The following is an 18,262-nucleotide window of genomic DNA, read 5'->3' on the forward strand; positions in this document are numbered from 1 at the left end:
GAAGCAAACCCAGATAAGTTTTAAGTCATCACCGATATGAGAAGCTCCACCAATATCACAGAAGTCCAACAACTAACAGGCCATTTTTTCGCTTTATCTTGTTTCCTCTCCTGCACGGGCGATACGACCTTTCTTTTCTTTGACGCCTTGAAAAAGAAGAAGTTTGAATGGACCGGGGAATAAAAGGATTCATTATCAAGAATAAAAGCCTTCCTTATATCTCCCTAGCCTGACTCGCACAAGAGCAAGGTCGTCACTGCTCATCTACTTTTAAGCAACATATCAGGTGATGAGTTTAGTACTTGTCTAAGAGATGGAAAAGGTATAAGTACCCGTGTATTTTGTAATAAAAATGTTTAAAGGCATCGAGGCACGTTATCAGAAGAATGATAAACTAGTTTTGGTTGTTGTCCTCACAGAGAGGAAGCTCCAACCCTATTTCCAAGGTCATAAAGTGATCTTAAAAACAAACTACCATGTACGACAAGTCCTCAAGAAGCCAGATCTAGTGGGAAGAATGGTGTATTGGTTGTTAGAAATTTCAGTGCATGATATAAAATATGTCCCAAGAGGAAGCCTCAAGTCACAAGTTCTGGTAGATTTTTTGGCGGAATTTATCTCGACAGTTGAAGAAGAGGCGCACCTGAATGGACGTTGTCGGTTGATAAGGCCCCAAACATCAAAAGGAATAACGCCAAGATAGTTTTCGAATGGCCAAGTAACATATTGATCAAGCAATCATTGGAATTTGAATTCAGCACTACAACTAATAACACTTTTTATGAAGAAATTTTTATCTCCTACATGTTCTGGAAGCGCAATGTTTTATTTTGTAATAAGATAAACAACATGTTACATCGGTGTTATAAAACACCGAGGAAACACATCTATAAGTTAGCGCCTTTTTTATCCATAAAAAAATTAATAAACTTGTTATCTTGGTTTTCTTGAGAATCGAAGTAATATAGCTATAAGAACCTCGCTTTGAATCCCTGTTTCCGCATTTAAAGCTTTGTTATCAATAAACAAGAATAGGCTATAATAGAAAAAAGAAATATTTCATTGATAATAATAAAAAAAACAATACAACAAAGAAAACTACTAAACAAATTCAAACTTCAGTCAACTCAACTTCAACATTACTCATAACTATCCCTAACTTATGGAAAAGTTCAAAAGAACTCTTCCATAAGGTATGAGAAAATATGCATCAAGACAATTCTGCTCCACCAATAGGTGTAGCAGAACAACATGAATTGACTATGATCTCAGTATAGAAAGGCGACATTTGAAAAAAACATTAATAAGAAAAAGATTAGAGAATAAATAAACTGTCACAATTTTGTCTTAATCGAATATATCATGTCGATAAAAACTTAACTGAATAAAAAATACATAATTTGGTATAGATTTATTGTAACGTCATACCTCTCGCAAAATAGACAACTAATTGACCCACATGAACGAACATTTTTCTCATACTTCCAAGTTTCAACACACCCAACCATACACCTACACCCATATCCCAACACAATTCACTTACACTAACATGTCTTAGTTGTTCTTTAGCGCCTAATTTAAGCACTTGCATAACACCCAACAACAATAATAACAACAACTTCAATTTAACTCCTATTTTCCACCAACTTCTCTAATCCACACACATACATACAACCAACACCTCAATCAAACTCCCACTTTCAAACACCAAGACAACAACTTCATTTTTCCACATAACCATTTACCCCAAAAATATAACCCCTCCATTAAAACATCACCCAACAAACAACACAATCACACTATCAATTTACATATGACAATGAAATAATTTTGATAGCAAGGCATATAACAATTTCTTTAATGACATGTCACAAAAAATTCATAACATACTAAATGTTACGCATGAAGGATGTAGCCATCCCAAAATATAACGAATAATTATTTCGTCGGAGTGAACATTCTTCTTAACCATCCCAAAATGCAGGCAGCCAACAATTATCTCGTCGGAGTGAATAACAAGGAGCACTTTCCAAAATGCAGGCAACCAACAATTATCTCGTCGGAGTGAATGACAAGGAGCACTTCATTAATGTAGAATTGACACTCATCTACTAGGATCCGACCTACAATAATTTTAAATAGAAATTCTTACATCGTAATTAAATTTGAGAAAAGGGATCATGCACTGACAGTGTAAAATATTTTTAAACTGTCAACCAATCACCGCCATGCATCCAATTAAAACATTCTTCTATTATTAATATATAAAAGCAAAAGTACCTGGAAATTACACTATAAGCCCTCTGATAAAACAATTAAAACTTTTCTTATTCCATGGATAAAACTGACTTTTAACAAAATAACTCAATATCATTGATTTGACATTTATTACGGGGTGAGGTGGCATCACAAAAATATTTGTTACATTTTTTATTTTTTTAATTCCATAATTAACTAATTAAATCAATTGCACATTTATTGGTTTGAATACACTACTGTTTAATTGATACATCAATGGTCTTTTTTGAAAACATACACTCATCAATCTTCTCCTTAAACGTGAAAATCCAGAATCATGATAAATAACAACTTCCAATATATCGTTTAAGTCCAACCACACAGCTCCCCATGTTGCTATTCAAAAACCACTTCTCCTCATTCTTTGAATCTAACGCTATAAATTTTCTCTCTGTCTTCAATCAACACAACCCTCCACCTTCACATCTACCTCAACAATCCTCTGTAGTCTCCTTCCCTTTCTTCTTCGTGTTACCTCTATCTGTTGCAACGTTCCTCTAAATTCGTTGTTTGTTGAAGGTAATGCCACCGAGAGTTTCAGTTTTTCGCAGTTAGGGTTTTTGATTTTGTAAATCCAATTTTTTTATTGTTTCAAAATCCATTGATTTGTTTATTATGAATTAATATTGTTTTTGTTTCGTTCGATTTTAGATAACTGGAGTGTGAAGGGAATCAGCAAAAAATTTGTTTTTCTGTTATTTTGCTCTTTCCGGGTTTGGTTTAGGATTTTTAGGTTATTTATTTATTTAATTTTTGTTGAAAGGAAAAAGAAGCATCGCTTAAAATGATTCAAGATTTGACTAAACACCCAACCTTCAATCAATCAAGTAAGTTTATTATTTGATTTTTCATGGATTGATTTTTCAATATATTAATCTGAGAAAATTAAATAGGAATGCAGAAGATTCAGCTTGCACAATTTGCATTAAATAGAAGCAGAAGAAGTCGGAATAAGCATATGCACTATTCGGCCAGGTACTATTACGATTTCATTCTTCCTTTCGTATAAAATTGAAAATGTTGTGAGATCTAATATCTACCATCCACCATCTATTTTTCACAATCAAACTCTAACATAATTTTTTTCTTCTTTTCATGGTTTCTTTTAAATTTTGTTAGGGTATGTAGGTACGATTGATGTGAGGAGCTGATGTGAGGAGCTTCAATGGTACTCTGAATTTCGAATAGGTTGGCTAGGTTGAGGAATAGTGAAAAGTACTGTTTGATGATGCTGTGAGTAATTTGTGTTGTTAATCGAAGTTAATTAATGATTATTTTAATTTATTAAAGTTTATTTTATTTAACAATTTGTGCTAATTTATTTGTTTGTTTTGTTGCAAGGATCAATTAGTTGTTATTGCTCATGCAGCAGAGAAGAACAAGAATCAATTAGCTGTTTATTTTATTTTGTTAGTTTTTGAAAATTTTGAAGGTATTTTTTTGAAAAGGTGTATATGTTAATCTGTTTTGTTGGAGTTTTGTTGAAATTTGAACGATGTTGGTTGTAGATATTATTACTTGAGGTTGTCAATGAAAAGCTGGGAAACATGTTGAATATGAAGTTATTGTCAAGGATAATGAATTGGTTGCAACTGAATACATTGATGATACATACAAGTTATTCAAACTTAGTGTTGTACCTCTTTTTGTTTTGTGTTTTTTCTCTTGTGTGTTGATTTCAGTTCAAATTGTTTTGAGCTTCAACACTGATTATCATCTCTCACTGCAGAGAAGAATTAAACATAAATTTACGTGAAGCGGATTCATAATAAAATAATTGTGTGGTAAATTTTCTCGATTTTGTCCTGGTGATGGCATAGAAGTTGGGAAACTCATACGACCACTTCAAGTAAGTTAATCTATTTTAATAATATTACTGCAAATTATTTTTATAATTTAGTTTTGAATTTTGTCTTGGTAGCAAATAAAAATCTTGAAGATTGCATGACATGGTTTTTGCAGTGAAAGATCTTTCAGAACAAGCAACATTAAATTGTCTACAAGAATTATTAGCAGCTTCATTAGTTTTTGCAGTGAAAGATATTTTAGAGCAAGCAACATTAAATTGTCTATAGGAATTATTAGCAGCTTCATTCTATGAATCGGATGTGACAATTAGAGTTTCATATGCATATTGGAACTGCAAGATGTGTGTTGTGTTAAAACTTGGATTCTATATTGGAACTGCAAGAACTTGGATTCTATATTGGAACTGCAAGAAAATTGTTATATCAATGGGAATGTTTTAAAGTATATTGAAATGTATTGAAAATAAAAATGAATTAAACAAAATAATTTGGAATGTTTACAATTTTTTAGTTGGAATGTTTTCATTTATTTGCAATAAATTTAGTTTTTCTTTTATAGTAATAATATATTCTATATTTACGGTAATATATCAAGATAAAAAATAGTAGATTAGCTTAAGTGTCAATAAAAAACTTCAAAATTAATTTAAACTTTTATCAAGACATAAATGTTATTTTAAAAGTTTTTTTATCCATGATAATAGTTATAGAATAAACAAATCATACATATTTACATTTAAAAAAAACAATAATTTACTAAAATTAAGAAAAAAAATGAGTAATGTGAAGTATATATTGATTTTCTATTTTCTACCAAATATAAAATATTTATATGTTATAGAATTATATTAAGAATATTGTTTACGGGTTAGACTATTTCTTTTTTTGTTTATATAATATATATAGGTCTATAATTTAAAAGTTATACAATAAATTTATTGAATTTAGTTCAATTTTATTGAACCATATAAATCAGGTGAGTTGAAGATATTTCTTTTTTTTTTTTTGATTACAAGGAGGGCCAAAGGCCCGAGGAAGAAAAACTAAGGAGGGAAACAACTAGCAGAGGAATTTGATTCTTAAATTTGTTTGTTTAATTAAATGAGAGAAAGTTTTAATTCCGGTTTGATATGATATATCAAATTGTTATAATTGAAAAGATTCAATTTGATTTTTGAAAAAACTTGATTTTTCTGTGAAACACTAAAAAAACAATAAACACAGAATTATTTTATTTTTATGGTATTTTTTGTTACCAATTCTTTCATTTATAATGGTAATTATGATAAAAAATGATAAATGGTATTCAAACAAAATGATAATGAGAAAAATTTATTGATATAGAAATAATAATTTTAAAAAATGATTTTTATGGATTTATTTAATAATTATTATGGACGGGAAAAATCATATCATACATAATATTAGGCCATAAAATGGTTCTTTTTAATTTTATTTTGGAAATATGTACCTATCTTTTTAATCCTTCTAAATTTCTAAATGCATTATAGTTAATAAATTTATATATTTTGTATTATAAAATTGAATTTTTGCAGAGGTTTTTTGTCATATATATATATATATATATATATATATATATATATATATATATATATATATATATATATATATATATATATATATATATATATAACATTTAAATCCTATTAAAATCACATTTAATATTTGTATTTGGAACCGAAGAGATAGGCACTCCATAAAATCTCTTCCCAATAAATAACATTTTTCCCAATAAATAAGACTTTATAATCCTATCAAATCAGATCTAATAATTTAGTTTTTGCAAAAGTGTTTTTTTTTAAGAAAGTAGTAACTCATATCTAACTATTTATAACTTTTTACTACAACTTATAACTTTTTTTAATTCCAAAGTTAAATATTTAGTTTTTTATTATAAAAATATAAGAATAAAAATTATTTTCTAATTATTTAGATCTTTATTTGAGATAAAATATATTTTGAAATTATTTAAACTTTTATAGAATGATTAATAAAACAAAACAAAATCAATTGAGATTTTGTAATTTTTGTAAACTTATGAAATATCTAAAACTTCTCAGAATTTTTTCAAATTAACTTTATAATTATAATCATGTTAAAAATATGTTAATGGGTAGTCATGAAAATTTAATGATAAATGGTAATCATAAGAAATAATGATAAAAGATAAAAATTTATTAATATAGTCAATTTTATAAGTTGAATAATCTAAGATTGTTTTTATAAACCGGAATAAGCTACAAAACATTTTAAATTTGAAATTTTATATTTATTACACTATCCAATGGAGACTACTTAATGTGATTATTTTAAATACATGAAAATAAATATATATTATTTATCATACATAGGTTTTAAATTTCTAATTATTTATAATTGTACATATTCAAGATTTAATTACTCTATTAACATATTCATATTTTTATTATTTGTATAATTTTTTAATATTTTGAGTATACATTAAACGTAAAAACTTTTAATATTTTACGGGAGATGCCATATATTTTAGGTTTGAAAAAATGAACTAATATCTTAAATAGGTTTAATAAATTTTATTCTCTAACGATGTTTAATTTCTTAATTAAAATTATATTTTTTAAACTTATAAAATTATTTTTTTATATTATAATAATATACATTAGAAACTCTTAAGCATTTGAGAGGAGTTTGGGAAAATGGGCTAATATCTCAAATAGGTTTAATAAATTTTTATAATTAGCTCATTTGGATAACTAGGGTTTCTTATCTCATCTGAATTGACGGGTAGATGTGAACGTATCTATAAGATACCAGTTATTGACGGATCATTTTAATGTCTATCTTTTAATTATTTCCTTTGTTATTGTTTTATAAATTTAAAGTTATAAAAATAATTGACGGGTAGATGTGAATGTATCTATGAGATATCTGTTATTTACTGATCATTTTAATGTCTATCTTTTAACTATTTCTTTTCTTACTGTTTTATAAAATTGAAGTTATAAAAATAATTGTACGATTTATTATAAATATGAATCAATGCTTAAAAGTTGATACATATCATTAGCATACAATTGAAGTTACGTGAATATTTATGAATTGCAAAATAAGTTATATTATGTTTGATATTTCAAACACATGAATTAAATTTTGATAAATGATTATAAGTTATAAATATATTAATGTTATCTAACTGAAAATATGATCTCATATTTAATAATTTAGTCATTGATACGTGTAATATGAATCCATATGTTTATTGTTTTTACTTAAAGAGCTAAACAATTTGATGTATTATTAGGGATTAACATTGACTAAAATTTATTTGCATTTTGGTTAAATATATATGATTGATTTATATAAAAGAACTTTATAAGGGATATTTAAATACATGTAATGTGAAACTTCGACCAGACCCGTGCGATAGCACGGGTTTCCTACTAGTTTATTTAAAAAAAACTTTAATGACATGGCACATTCATGACTCCCTATTGGATGACAGTGTAAAATAGTTTTACACCGTCAGTGCACTACCTTTTAACTCATCAAATTTTATTTTTTTATTTATAATATTTTTTTGTTTAATATATAATTATTTTTATTTTTCATTCAACTTATAAAGTATTTTATTTTTTAAAATTGATACTAGTTGTTAAATATTTTATTTATAATATAATTATTTAAAATAATTAATGTTAATAGTTACTTAGTAATTATTAAATTATTTTATTAATATTTAAATATTAATAAAACTAATCTAAGTATAAATTAGGCTTAATACCCTTTTTGGTCCCGTACCTATGCCTCTGGGTCTATTTTGGTCATCTTTTTTTTTAAAAGTTCCAAATTGGTCTCTTACGTTATTAAAATGGTGCCACGATTGTCCTGACTGTTAGAAACGTTAGTTTATTACAAAATACATGACTGACGTGTTAAGTTGTTGGTGTGCTGTAATGAAAATCATTGCTGAGGTGTCATTTGAATTAGCACTTTATTAGTTGGTTAACGTTATTACTTGACATATGATGAAATAGGAAGCCCTAACAGAAAAAGTGAGAAGTCTTAAGTGAAGAAGACAAAGAGAGAACGAAGGATGCTTTGAGGAAGACAAAGACCCAACTTCTTAAAACAGTTAGTTTGCATGTCGCTGTCTAGTATGAATGTGTGTTTATGTTACGCTTTTCTGAAATGATTAGGTTTCTAGGGTTTTTTTGCCCCTTTTGAAATCTGCTATTATGTTACGAATACTTGCGTGTAATGTTGCGTTTTATTGTTTGTAATGTTTGTTTTCTTGTTTTAGGTAGAAATGGATGATATTATCACTTTGACAAATCATCATAGGGGTGACTTTGTTGATTCTAAAAAATTTGATTATGTAGGGGTGATTGTATTTAGTTAGATGTAGATTCCATAAAGGACTTAAATGTAGGTACTGATGATGTGAACAATGCTGATATAGAAGGTATGAATGTATGTGATGAAGGGAACAATGCTGGTGTTGAGGGTTTGAATGTATGTGATGGGAACAATGCTGGTGTTGAGGGTCTGAATGGTGTGAACAATGCTAGTGTAGAGACTACAAGCTCTGATGACAGTGAGGATGAGAGTTACAAGTATGACAATGCTTTGGAAGTTACATTTAGTGATTCTGATATGAGTGAGGATTATTTTGATGAAAACTTAGACAATCTTGTTGAATATGATGGAAACCATTAAGGAACAAGTAAAAGTAAGAAAAATAAATATGAAGAAGATGAGAATGGAAGTTTATATGATAGTGAGGAGTTAGATATTGGATGTGATAGTGAGGAGTGTGATGCACCAAGAAAAAAGAAGTCCCTTTTTTAAGTTAATGAAAGATATGTCTCATTATAAATGGGAGTTGGGAACTTATTTTAACTCAAAAGATGACTTTAAGGAAGCAATTCAAACCTATGTTGTCCAATGTGGTAGAGCTCTTAAGTTTTTAAAAAATGACAAGCAGAGAGTGAAGGTTGTGTGTAAGGAAGGCTGTCAGTGGGAGGCGTATTGTGGAAAGCTTCCTAATGAGGAGACTTGGCAATTTAGGAAATTAATTAATATTCACAATTGTTCTAGGAAATACAATGTGAAGATGATGATTACAAAATGACTTAGCAAAAGGTAGCAAAACTCATTGAAAAATAATCCTAAGTTGAAGCTAAAGGATATAAAGGAGAATGTTTGTGTTAATCAAATTTAAACAAGGTTTATGTTTATTGAAAATCTGTTATACCAGTTTATGTATGGTTTGTTGTCCATATTTTGAACAACTTAAACACTAAAACAAATAATACAACTTGGATATTGTTCTGGTGTGAAAAACCAGATTCTGTGGAGCTTGCCCTCAGAGATGAGGGAAGCTTAGGGAAAAGATGATTTTGTGACTAACTTTAGGGATTTGGAAGCAGTGAGTTAGGCACTTTGTTCAAGAGAGTGTCTGGCTTATCCCTCTTGCGGTAGCCCCTTTGTTGAGTCTTATCTGTGATGGATCAGGTTATCGATCATATGATGTTTTGAAGCCTATTTATAGTATAGGCCTTAATCCATATTGAATAGTCATGATTTAATGACTATGTAACCGTCCATTACACCTACAACGCTTTGTAACTGCCCATAATGGCTTGTAACCGTCCATAATGGTTTGTAACCGCTCATAATGGCTTGTAACGCTTGTAACTGCCCCTAATGGCTTGTAACGCTTGTAACCGCCCATAATGGCTTGTAACATCCCGGCTTCCGGTTAAGTACCCGATTTCTACTTGCATGCAGTTCTCGGTCGACTTAGATGTTTACCGGGTAGGGCATAATACTCGGCCGTATGCGTATTCCACGTTATATGTCGCGTCTTTCTAAATATCTCGAGTATAAAACAGATATATTTTGAACAATGCAGGTTTTACTACAACTTGAATAATGCAGAGTAATACAACTCAAAATTTTCCCACTCTCACAACAACTTGAGATGTCTTACAACATTTTGATTACTAAGACAAATAAAACAAAATAGAACACAAACTTTCAGATCTTCTTCCACCTGATGGTGTTCTTCAAAGCATCCTCTAATTCCATATTATTGCGCCTCAAAATTTCAACGTGTTTTTTTTTTTTTTTTTGCTTCTTCCATTTCTTGACTTAGCACATCAATCTTCCATTGATCCTTCATTAGGGTTTACTCAATTTCACCTTTATCTTCTTCATAGAACCATTGAAAAAACTCACAACCAACATTACTGTGTCCCTATACATATTGAGAACGAAAATTAGTATGCATTACATAAACATTTCAACATTTAACTTATCAGTACTGAAACTAAAGCTTACCTTAAAATGTTGACAAGCCCAAAATAGCTTTCCATAATTGTTGACAGTTCTTGCCTTACGAAGTATAGCACTGTCTCCACAATAACATAGAGGCTTCCATGAAAGATTAGAGTTGTTAAATACCTCTAAGTCGTTTTTTATTTGACGATGACGACCCACACATAGAGCTCATGATTAGATAACGATTTAGGTTTCAATTGGGGATTTTGGGAACCAATTTCGTTTAGGGTTGATTTTGGGGGAATTTATAAAACGTGCTTCAGCACCAATGGAAGGAGAAGACTGTGATGACTAGACATTCCATTAGGCAGCAGCTACATCCACGTCATCTATTTTAACGCCGTTAGCCATTATTTGACATAAATGACCACTTTATTTCTGTTAGACAGCGTAAAGAACCAATTTAAAACTTTTAAAAGGGACATGATCAAAATAGACCCAGAGACATAGGTACGAGACCAAAAAGGATATTAAGCCTAGTGTAAATTATTTTAAAAAAGACAAAAATTAAGATCTGCCAATTGCATTAATACTAGGCTTACAATGGATCCTTGTAGAAAAAAAAATTGAAAATATTATTTTCAAAACAGTTTTTTTTCTTAATTCTAATAAATGTCTTGACAAGTACCCTAAGCATGAGTCATTATTAAAAAGGAAAAATAAAGCCCCTAGGCTATGAGACGAAGACAGCATAGGTAGAACTGCAAACAAGAAGCCAATATTTGTTATTGGGCCACTCTGTCTGTGCCATCCTACGAATACAGACACCAGACCCTACTGTTCAGAACATATGAATCGTTTCCGTGTACAAGCACTTCTTCATTTGTATCAACAAACAACCATGCACCATTTTCCAACATACTATTTATTTGTCTTTCCATCTTCTCAATTCATACACCCCCATGTTTTGATTTGATTTGATTGCTCGTGATGTGACTAGTAAACCATGAAATACAATTCATCCTAGTACTGTGGTCCCAATTCACATTCATTGTTTCAATTTAGCAACAACTTAAGTTGTTCATTAACAACAAATTATGAGTTGCATGCTCGAAATCATGGTGAGTGATTCTACCAAATTCACCAAGAGTTGAAATATAGTACAATTGTAGAACTCACTTGAATACTAGCACTTATTCAAAGTGGGGTAATGTGATTCTAGATGAGGGATGGTGGTGTTGTATCTATGAGTTTTGAGATACGAACTCTGCCATATAAAGTGGGGAATAGGACACAAATCTAAGCCTCACAAAGTGTAGTCTACATTTATGGGACCCTTCTGCCAGATCAAGTTCAAAGAGAAAATGTCCTATTCACTTGAATTGTCATCATCAATCACTCAACACCAGAAAACCATCACTGCCAGTCTTTCCTTGTCACCACCCTCGTGGCCAATCGTTTTGCAAACACACTCAACAGAGACTCTACTGTTTCATCATCTTCATCTCTGTGTGATGAAGACAAGCAACTTGATTGAAGCAGCATATGAAAGAGACACAAAACAAAGCCACTGATATGAATGATATCATATCATATGGCCCATTTACTTCAGCAAAGACCAACACTAAACTACTTTGCTAAACAAAAAGAAACAAACTTTATTCAGATGGTGTGAAAACAAGAAAAAAACCAAAATCAAAAGTTGAGTTAATTTTTTTTCACTCAATTGACTGTGCATGCACAATGTAATAGGTTGGCAGAACAAAGAGTGTGTCACCAGTCATCACCCCACTAGTTTTCCATGCAACAGTTCACTGTGTGTACGTCATTTACCGATCACAGAAGCACATAGTGAAAATGGATCTTCAATTTACAATCAAGTGCCACATAGAAGACTGTGAGACCCATACACTGACACTTTCCTCAATCATAATCACTTTGTACAGCTAGAAATTAATAAATTATCAGCCAAGTTGGGGAGAAACTGCATTTACATTGGATGAAATTGAAAATGAATATTTTGCATAGACAAATCCTAAGAGTGCAGATTTGCAACTTGCAGATACTGAGAAAAAAATTATAACCCCTGACTGAGTCAGAAAGTAAACAAAAAAAACCTCTTTGATATTTGTACTAATCAATGCCATACAACAAAATCGGTCAGAAAGTAAAGTAAAATAACCTTTTTGATATTTAGACAAATTTAAACCCCTTACAACACAATCAAATTTACAGAGTTACAAGACTAGCCAACATGAAAGAAAGCATTTCCCTTCCCATTTCCTCAAGTTCATAACCTGAATAAAAACTTCATCTAAAACTACATCAACACCAATATAATATGCCACCCAAAAAAAGGAAAATTAATTGAAACTAAAGAGATTAAACTGATAAAAATGCATCCCAAAATCTTGTATTGCAGTGCTAAGTGCTGAGATAACAAACACATCCAATCTGCATACCTTCTTCACCAAGCAAAACATCATAAGCTGAAGAACTTCCTTCTTAGCATTGATCATCAACGGCATATAGACAATTATAATTGTTCCTTCCACACCAGAGAAAAAAAGACTAGGTGGAAAAAACAATTTCCAAATTTGAGTCCAAAATCCATTTCATCAAATCAACGCCAAGAAGAAACAGTCAAGAGAGGAACATCTTTCCAAGCCAAAGACAAAAACCCAGGTTGAGATTCAACAAGAGAATACAAAGAACTATAACTATAATTCCACAAAAGTATCTTAGCTTGACTAATTGCATAATGACTCAAACTAACAGATTCAAAACCACAACTTTCCATCAAAACTTTCCACTGTTCTTTATCCTCCATCCTCTCCCTCACACCAATCACACCATCAATCCTCCTGCCAAGCAAAAGACTCTCCACCTGAAACCTCTCCGGAGAATCCACCTCCATGTTCGGCTCCAAAGACTCGAAAAAAGCAGCAAAATAATTAAAAGCAGTCTCAACCCGTTTAACAAAACCAACCCGTGTCGTCAAGCTAGCTTCATATTCACCAAGAGTAACAATCTTAGGATTCAAAGACTTCGCCAAACGAAGCGCGGTTTCAACCGAATTCGTAGTCTCATCCAAAAGATTATACAACTGAAGCATGAAATTAACAGCCAAAGCCTCATTTGGCTGAATACAAAAGCTAGACTCATCAAGCATCTGAATCGGCGTAGTAATCGGCGTAAACTCAAAATTCAACTCAAGAAGCTTCGCAAACTCAGATAAACGGTTACCAGTAGCAGAAATTGAAGAAACATGCGATGTTCCAAGAGCCATAGCAGGTATACCAGAAATTCTCACACTATTAGGTTTCCCAGAAGAACGAGTTGCGAATGCTTGTAATAACGCAGCCCATTGAATCCCTTGCACAATTCCAAAATCAACTATGTGAATATAGTTGAAACCTTCTGTCGCTTCGAGAATCGCTTGATTTGCGGTTAAATGAGCGAACTTTGAATAAGGGCATGCATCGTTTAGGGCTTTGTAAGAGAGTGTTAATTCTTCCCATGTAGTTGAGGAAATAGAAGAAGCTGAAGGAGATAGTTGTGATTGTGAAGTGATTTTTTTGGATAAAGCTTGTGAGAAATAGAATGAAACTCTCTGAATTGGGTTTCCGTTTTGTGAAATTGATTTCTTGAGATGATTTAGGGTTTCAACGGCTTGATTTGGTTCGGTTTCGATGAGACGTGCGCAATGGGTTAGTGATTTGAGAAGCGGGTTGGTGGACGACGGTAATGAGGATGTCGTTTCGGTGGTGTCGTTTTTGTGATGAGGAGTGGTGGTAGGTTGGGTTGGGATTTGGTTTTGGTTTTGGTTTTGGAGTGGAACGGTGGCGGGTAAGAGGAGATCCGAGGGTGGTGAGAGACGGGTCGGGCATGAAAACGGGTTGAGAGGGAAGTCTGAGTGGGTGTTGAGGGTGATGTTGGTGTCATCGGCGGCGGCGGCCATTAGAGTGTCCATCCAGTCATCGGAATCGAAATCGGAGAAACGGAAGGTGGTGGAGTGAGGGTGGAGGGGAGGGAAGTGGAAGGTTGGATCGGGGTTGTCGGGGCCCGACCCAACTTGGAATGGGTCGGTGAAGTCGGTTGGTGGGAAGGAGAGAGAGGGGAGTGATGAAACAGAGTTGTTGTTGTTGTTGTGGTTGTTGGGATTCCATGGGTGGAGGGAGAGGGGGTTAGTGATAGTACTACCTAGGAGATTTTGATGATGTTGATGATGTTGTTGCTGTTCCTGTTGTTCTTGTTGTTGTTTTTGGTTGATGACTTGTTGAGCAATAGCCATTAGGTTACCACTGTCTGCGCACATGTAAGCCATTCCCACCTTCTGCAAAATTCAAAACATTGAAAATGAATTTAAATTTGAAGTGTTTGAGAGAGAAAGAGATAGAGAGAGGAAAGTACCTGGAGGAGGTTGAGAAGTGTGTATTATTATAAGATGTATGTATGGTGGTGAAGTGAGGAAGGAAAATAATAGAGAGTTGGAAGTGTGAAAGTGAAGTGGAAAAGAGTGTGTGAGAGAGAGTGATTGAATGAACCGTTGAAGTGGTGAGGAGTGAAGAGAGGCAAGAGACGGGAGGGAGAACCTAGAACGACTATAAAATAAATATGTCTTTTAAAATGGGACCATCCTCGTGCTTCTGGTCCCACTATCTCTATATTTTTATTATTTTATCACTATTTCTCTATATATTTTTATTATGTATAACATTTTAACAAATGAACTAAAGCTTAAATATATTTTCGATCTCATATTTTAATAACTTAAATAACTTAAATTTTTTGACAACAAATAACTCAAAATTTTGAAGAATTGATACACTAAAAAACCGAGTTCCAGTTAGACTCATCTCTAAAAACCGTCAAAAAATTACTCCCTTTATCTCATAATAAATGTCTTATTTGAACAATGCGCGGTTTTTAAGAAAATGATTGGATGAGCTGGTTTTAGTAAAAAAGTTAATGTCATTTACTAGAATACCCCTATTAATAGTAGTTGAATAACGTGAAAGTTAATAAATAGGACACTTATTATGAGACAGAGGGAGTATGTGGGAAGAGACAGATTTTATTAAAGTTAAGGATTTAAAATTTTGTCCAACAATATATGGATATTATCATTTCATTTGACTTCATTTTTTTCCTACACTATACAACTTTGTAAAATATGAACATATTCATCCTTACAACACCACTTCAACATTTAAGTTATTGATCTCATCTATTTTTCACTCTTAAACTGAAACACATGTAATCGTTTTAGTTTTACTTTAGTATCAAACTATTATCATGCTTTAACATCCGCATATCACATAACCCAACATAACATCAAAGTAGATTTGACCTAAACCAAACTAAAGATGTCAGTCATTTAACGTAAAGCCCAAATAATAGATTAACCAATTTTGTTATCCTTACTTTTACCAACGCTCCCTATAAAGTGAATCACACAATTCTTTCCAAAATATCCATCTACGTGAGCTATATAATTTTTCTCAATACATTCAACCATTTGAAGCATATCATCCTTCCTATAACTACCAACCAAATGAACCATATCATCCTTTTCAATACTTTTAACCATTTTAATTGTAAATCTTTCCCGAAACTATTAACCATCTGAACTGTTACATATGACCACCAAAAACAATGAAGTTACTATTCATCAGAGGCTAGTTTAGAGACTATGATCATAATGGCTTCTGAACACCATCAGATTCTGACCATCCATTTAGAAGCAAACATTATTCTTTTATAAAATATATGTTCAAATTCTTTTTAATAAAATCAAATTTTTCTATAGCTAGAAGCTTGGTAAATATATCAGCCCATTGATGATCAGTATCAATGAATTGTATATCTACTACACCTTTATGAATATAGTCTCTAATAAAATGATGTTTTATTTTGATGTGTTTGGTTATTGAATGTTGAATTGAATTCTATATCTACTACACTTCTAACTAATATTTCATCCAAAGTATTTGTGTGCAACAACTTGCACCTGAGATGTATTCTGCTAGTGCTGTAGATAAAGCAATTGTTGCTTGTCTCTTACTAGCCCAGGATATAAGGTTTTCACCTATGAATTGATAGTTTCCACTAGTGGATTTCCTTTCAATTCTATCCCCAGCATAGTCAGTATCACATAATCCAACTAGCTTATAATCTAGGAATTTTTTATAAAGAAGACCTAGATTAGTTATTCCTTTCATATACCTAAGGATCCTATTAACAACAATTAAGTTATTCTCTCTAGTATCTGACTGGAATCTTGTACATAGACAGACATTGAATAAAATATCAGGTATAGAAGTTGTTAAGTAAAGTAAAAAGTATATCATACCTCTGTATTGCTTCTGACAGACCTTGGTGTTATTTTACTCTTTGTTCAGATTGTAGGTAGGATGCATAGGGGTAGTCATGATCATGCAATTATCTAGCTTGAATTTCTACACAAGCTTCTTTGTGTACTTTGTTTGGTAAACATAGACTCCATCCTTGCATTGGTTGATTTGAATTCCAAGGAAGAACTTCAACTCTCTCATCATACTCATTTCAAATTCAGCATGCATTAACTCAGAAAAATCTTTGCGAAGAATAACATTAGTAGAATAAAAAATAATATCATTAACATATACTTGAACAATTAAGATATCATTTTTTTCAGAGTCTTTCTGAATAGTGTAGTGTCAACTATTATTTTTTAAATCCATTTTTTATGCTCACCATCACACGTAAGCCATCATTGATCTTCTAAGTCTGTAGAGGCTTCTGATTGTATGTTGAATGAATCATATTGTAGATGATCAGAACTTGTATCTTCAGAACTTGAGTCATTGAGTCTTCAGAGCTTGTTCAGCAGAACCTTGTCCTCAGAGTCTTCAGCACTTGGTTTTTATAAGTGATGTCTTTAAATCTTTAGAACTTATTCAGCAGAACCTCGTCTTCATCATCTTCAAAACATGGGGCACAAAAGTAAAGCTTTATAAGGCCTCCAAATCTTCCTTACAAAGTCACGATTATAAGCTCTTATACTAACGTTCCTTTGAACTGTTGCATAAGTAGCATTCCAGAATCTTGACTTCCATTGTAACACATCACAAGTATTCTTCCAGAGTGTTAAGTTTAGAACCTGATGACGTCACACGCCTTCTTACTATAGTTAGAACCTGCAAGGCAAAGGCCACACACTAGAAAGAAAATTGTTAGTGTATATAATTGTTCCTTAAGATAACATGTAAAGTTATCATTAAAACCTAAAGCCAAATACATAATTATTCTTGTTCTTACACCACCTTCCTCATTGAGCTTATTTCTAAAGACCCATTTTGTTCTAATTATGTTCTTATGATAAGGGTTGGGTACCAGATCCCAAACATCATTCCTTTGAAACTGATTAGACTCTTCTTGCATAGCCATAATCTAGCCATCATTTGATAGTGCTCATCAATTTAAGTGGGTTCAATCATATATATCTATCTTAGCATTGAGTGTTCATTGCTGAATATGGATATTGTCTTTATAGGACTATCTTTATTTCCAATAATGTCTCTATTGTATGTGAAAACTTGTACTCGAAAGTCTTCTTGGATTATGTTGCTTTTGCTGAGCCATCATGAGCTCCTTCCAAAGCTTCTTCATCTGGATGAGCTTTAGAAGTTAAGCCAATTTCTGGAGTTTGATAAACTTTTGGACCACCAGCTTCTAAAGATTTGGTAGCTTCTGAACCACCAACTTTTGAAGTGTCTTTAAATACATAATTTCTGCACAAATTTTAATTAGCTATGACATTTTATTATCAGGATCCTTGTCATCAAATTTGATGCGTATTGACTCTTCAACCATTTTGGTTTCATAGTTAT

General features: G+C 31.8%; 1 protein-coding gene and 1 long non-coding RNA gene across 10 annotated transcripts; one reads left to right on the plus strand and one right to left on the minus strand.

Annotated features, from left to right (window-relative positions):
• The first annotated feature begins 2,486 nt into the window (after positions 1-2,486).
• LOC131623885 (uncharacterized) lies at positions 2,487-4,615 on the plus strand. 9 transcript variants are annotated; one of them, XR_009290362.1, is made up of 7 exons: positions 2,487-2,817; positions 2,950-3,125; positions 3,192-3,273; positions 3,418-3,531; positions 3,640-3,730; positions 3,807-4,147; positions 4,261-4,615. It is a non-coding gene; the product is annotated as an uncharacterized LOC131623885 (long non-coding RNA). The 9 variants fall into 9 exon arrangements; XR_009290363.1 differs by having other exon boundaries at positions 3,650-3,730; XR_009290364.1 differs by having other exon boundaries at positions 3,418-3,931; positions 4,028-4,147.
• Positions 4,616-12,556: 7,941 nt separating this feature from the next.
• Positions 12,557-14,968, minus strand: LOC131623956 (SCARECROW-LIKE protein 7). The gene is made up of 2 exons (XM_058894962.1): positions 14,802-14,968; positions 12,557-14,724 (listed from the first exon to the last, which is right to left on the minus strand). The coding sequence occupies exon 2, from the start codon at positions 14,713-14,715 to the stop codon at positions 13,012-13,014; it is 1,704 nt and encodes a 567-aa protein (XP_058750945.1). The 5' UTR covers positions 14,716-14,724; positions 14,802-14,968; the 3' UTR covers positions 12,557-13,011.
• Positions 14,969-18,262: the final 3,294 nt, after the last annotated feature.

This window comes from Vicia villosa, unplaced genomic scaffold (genome assembly GCF_029867415.1).
Source record: "Vicia villosa cultivar HV-30 ecotype Madison, WI unplaced genomic scaffold, Vvil1.0 ctg.000089F_1_1, whole genome shotgun sequence".
Classification (NCBI taxonomy): domain Eukaryota; kingdom Viridiplantae; phylum Streptophyta; class Magnoliopsida; order Fabales; family Fabaceae; genus Vicia; species Vicia villosa.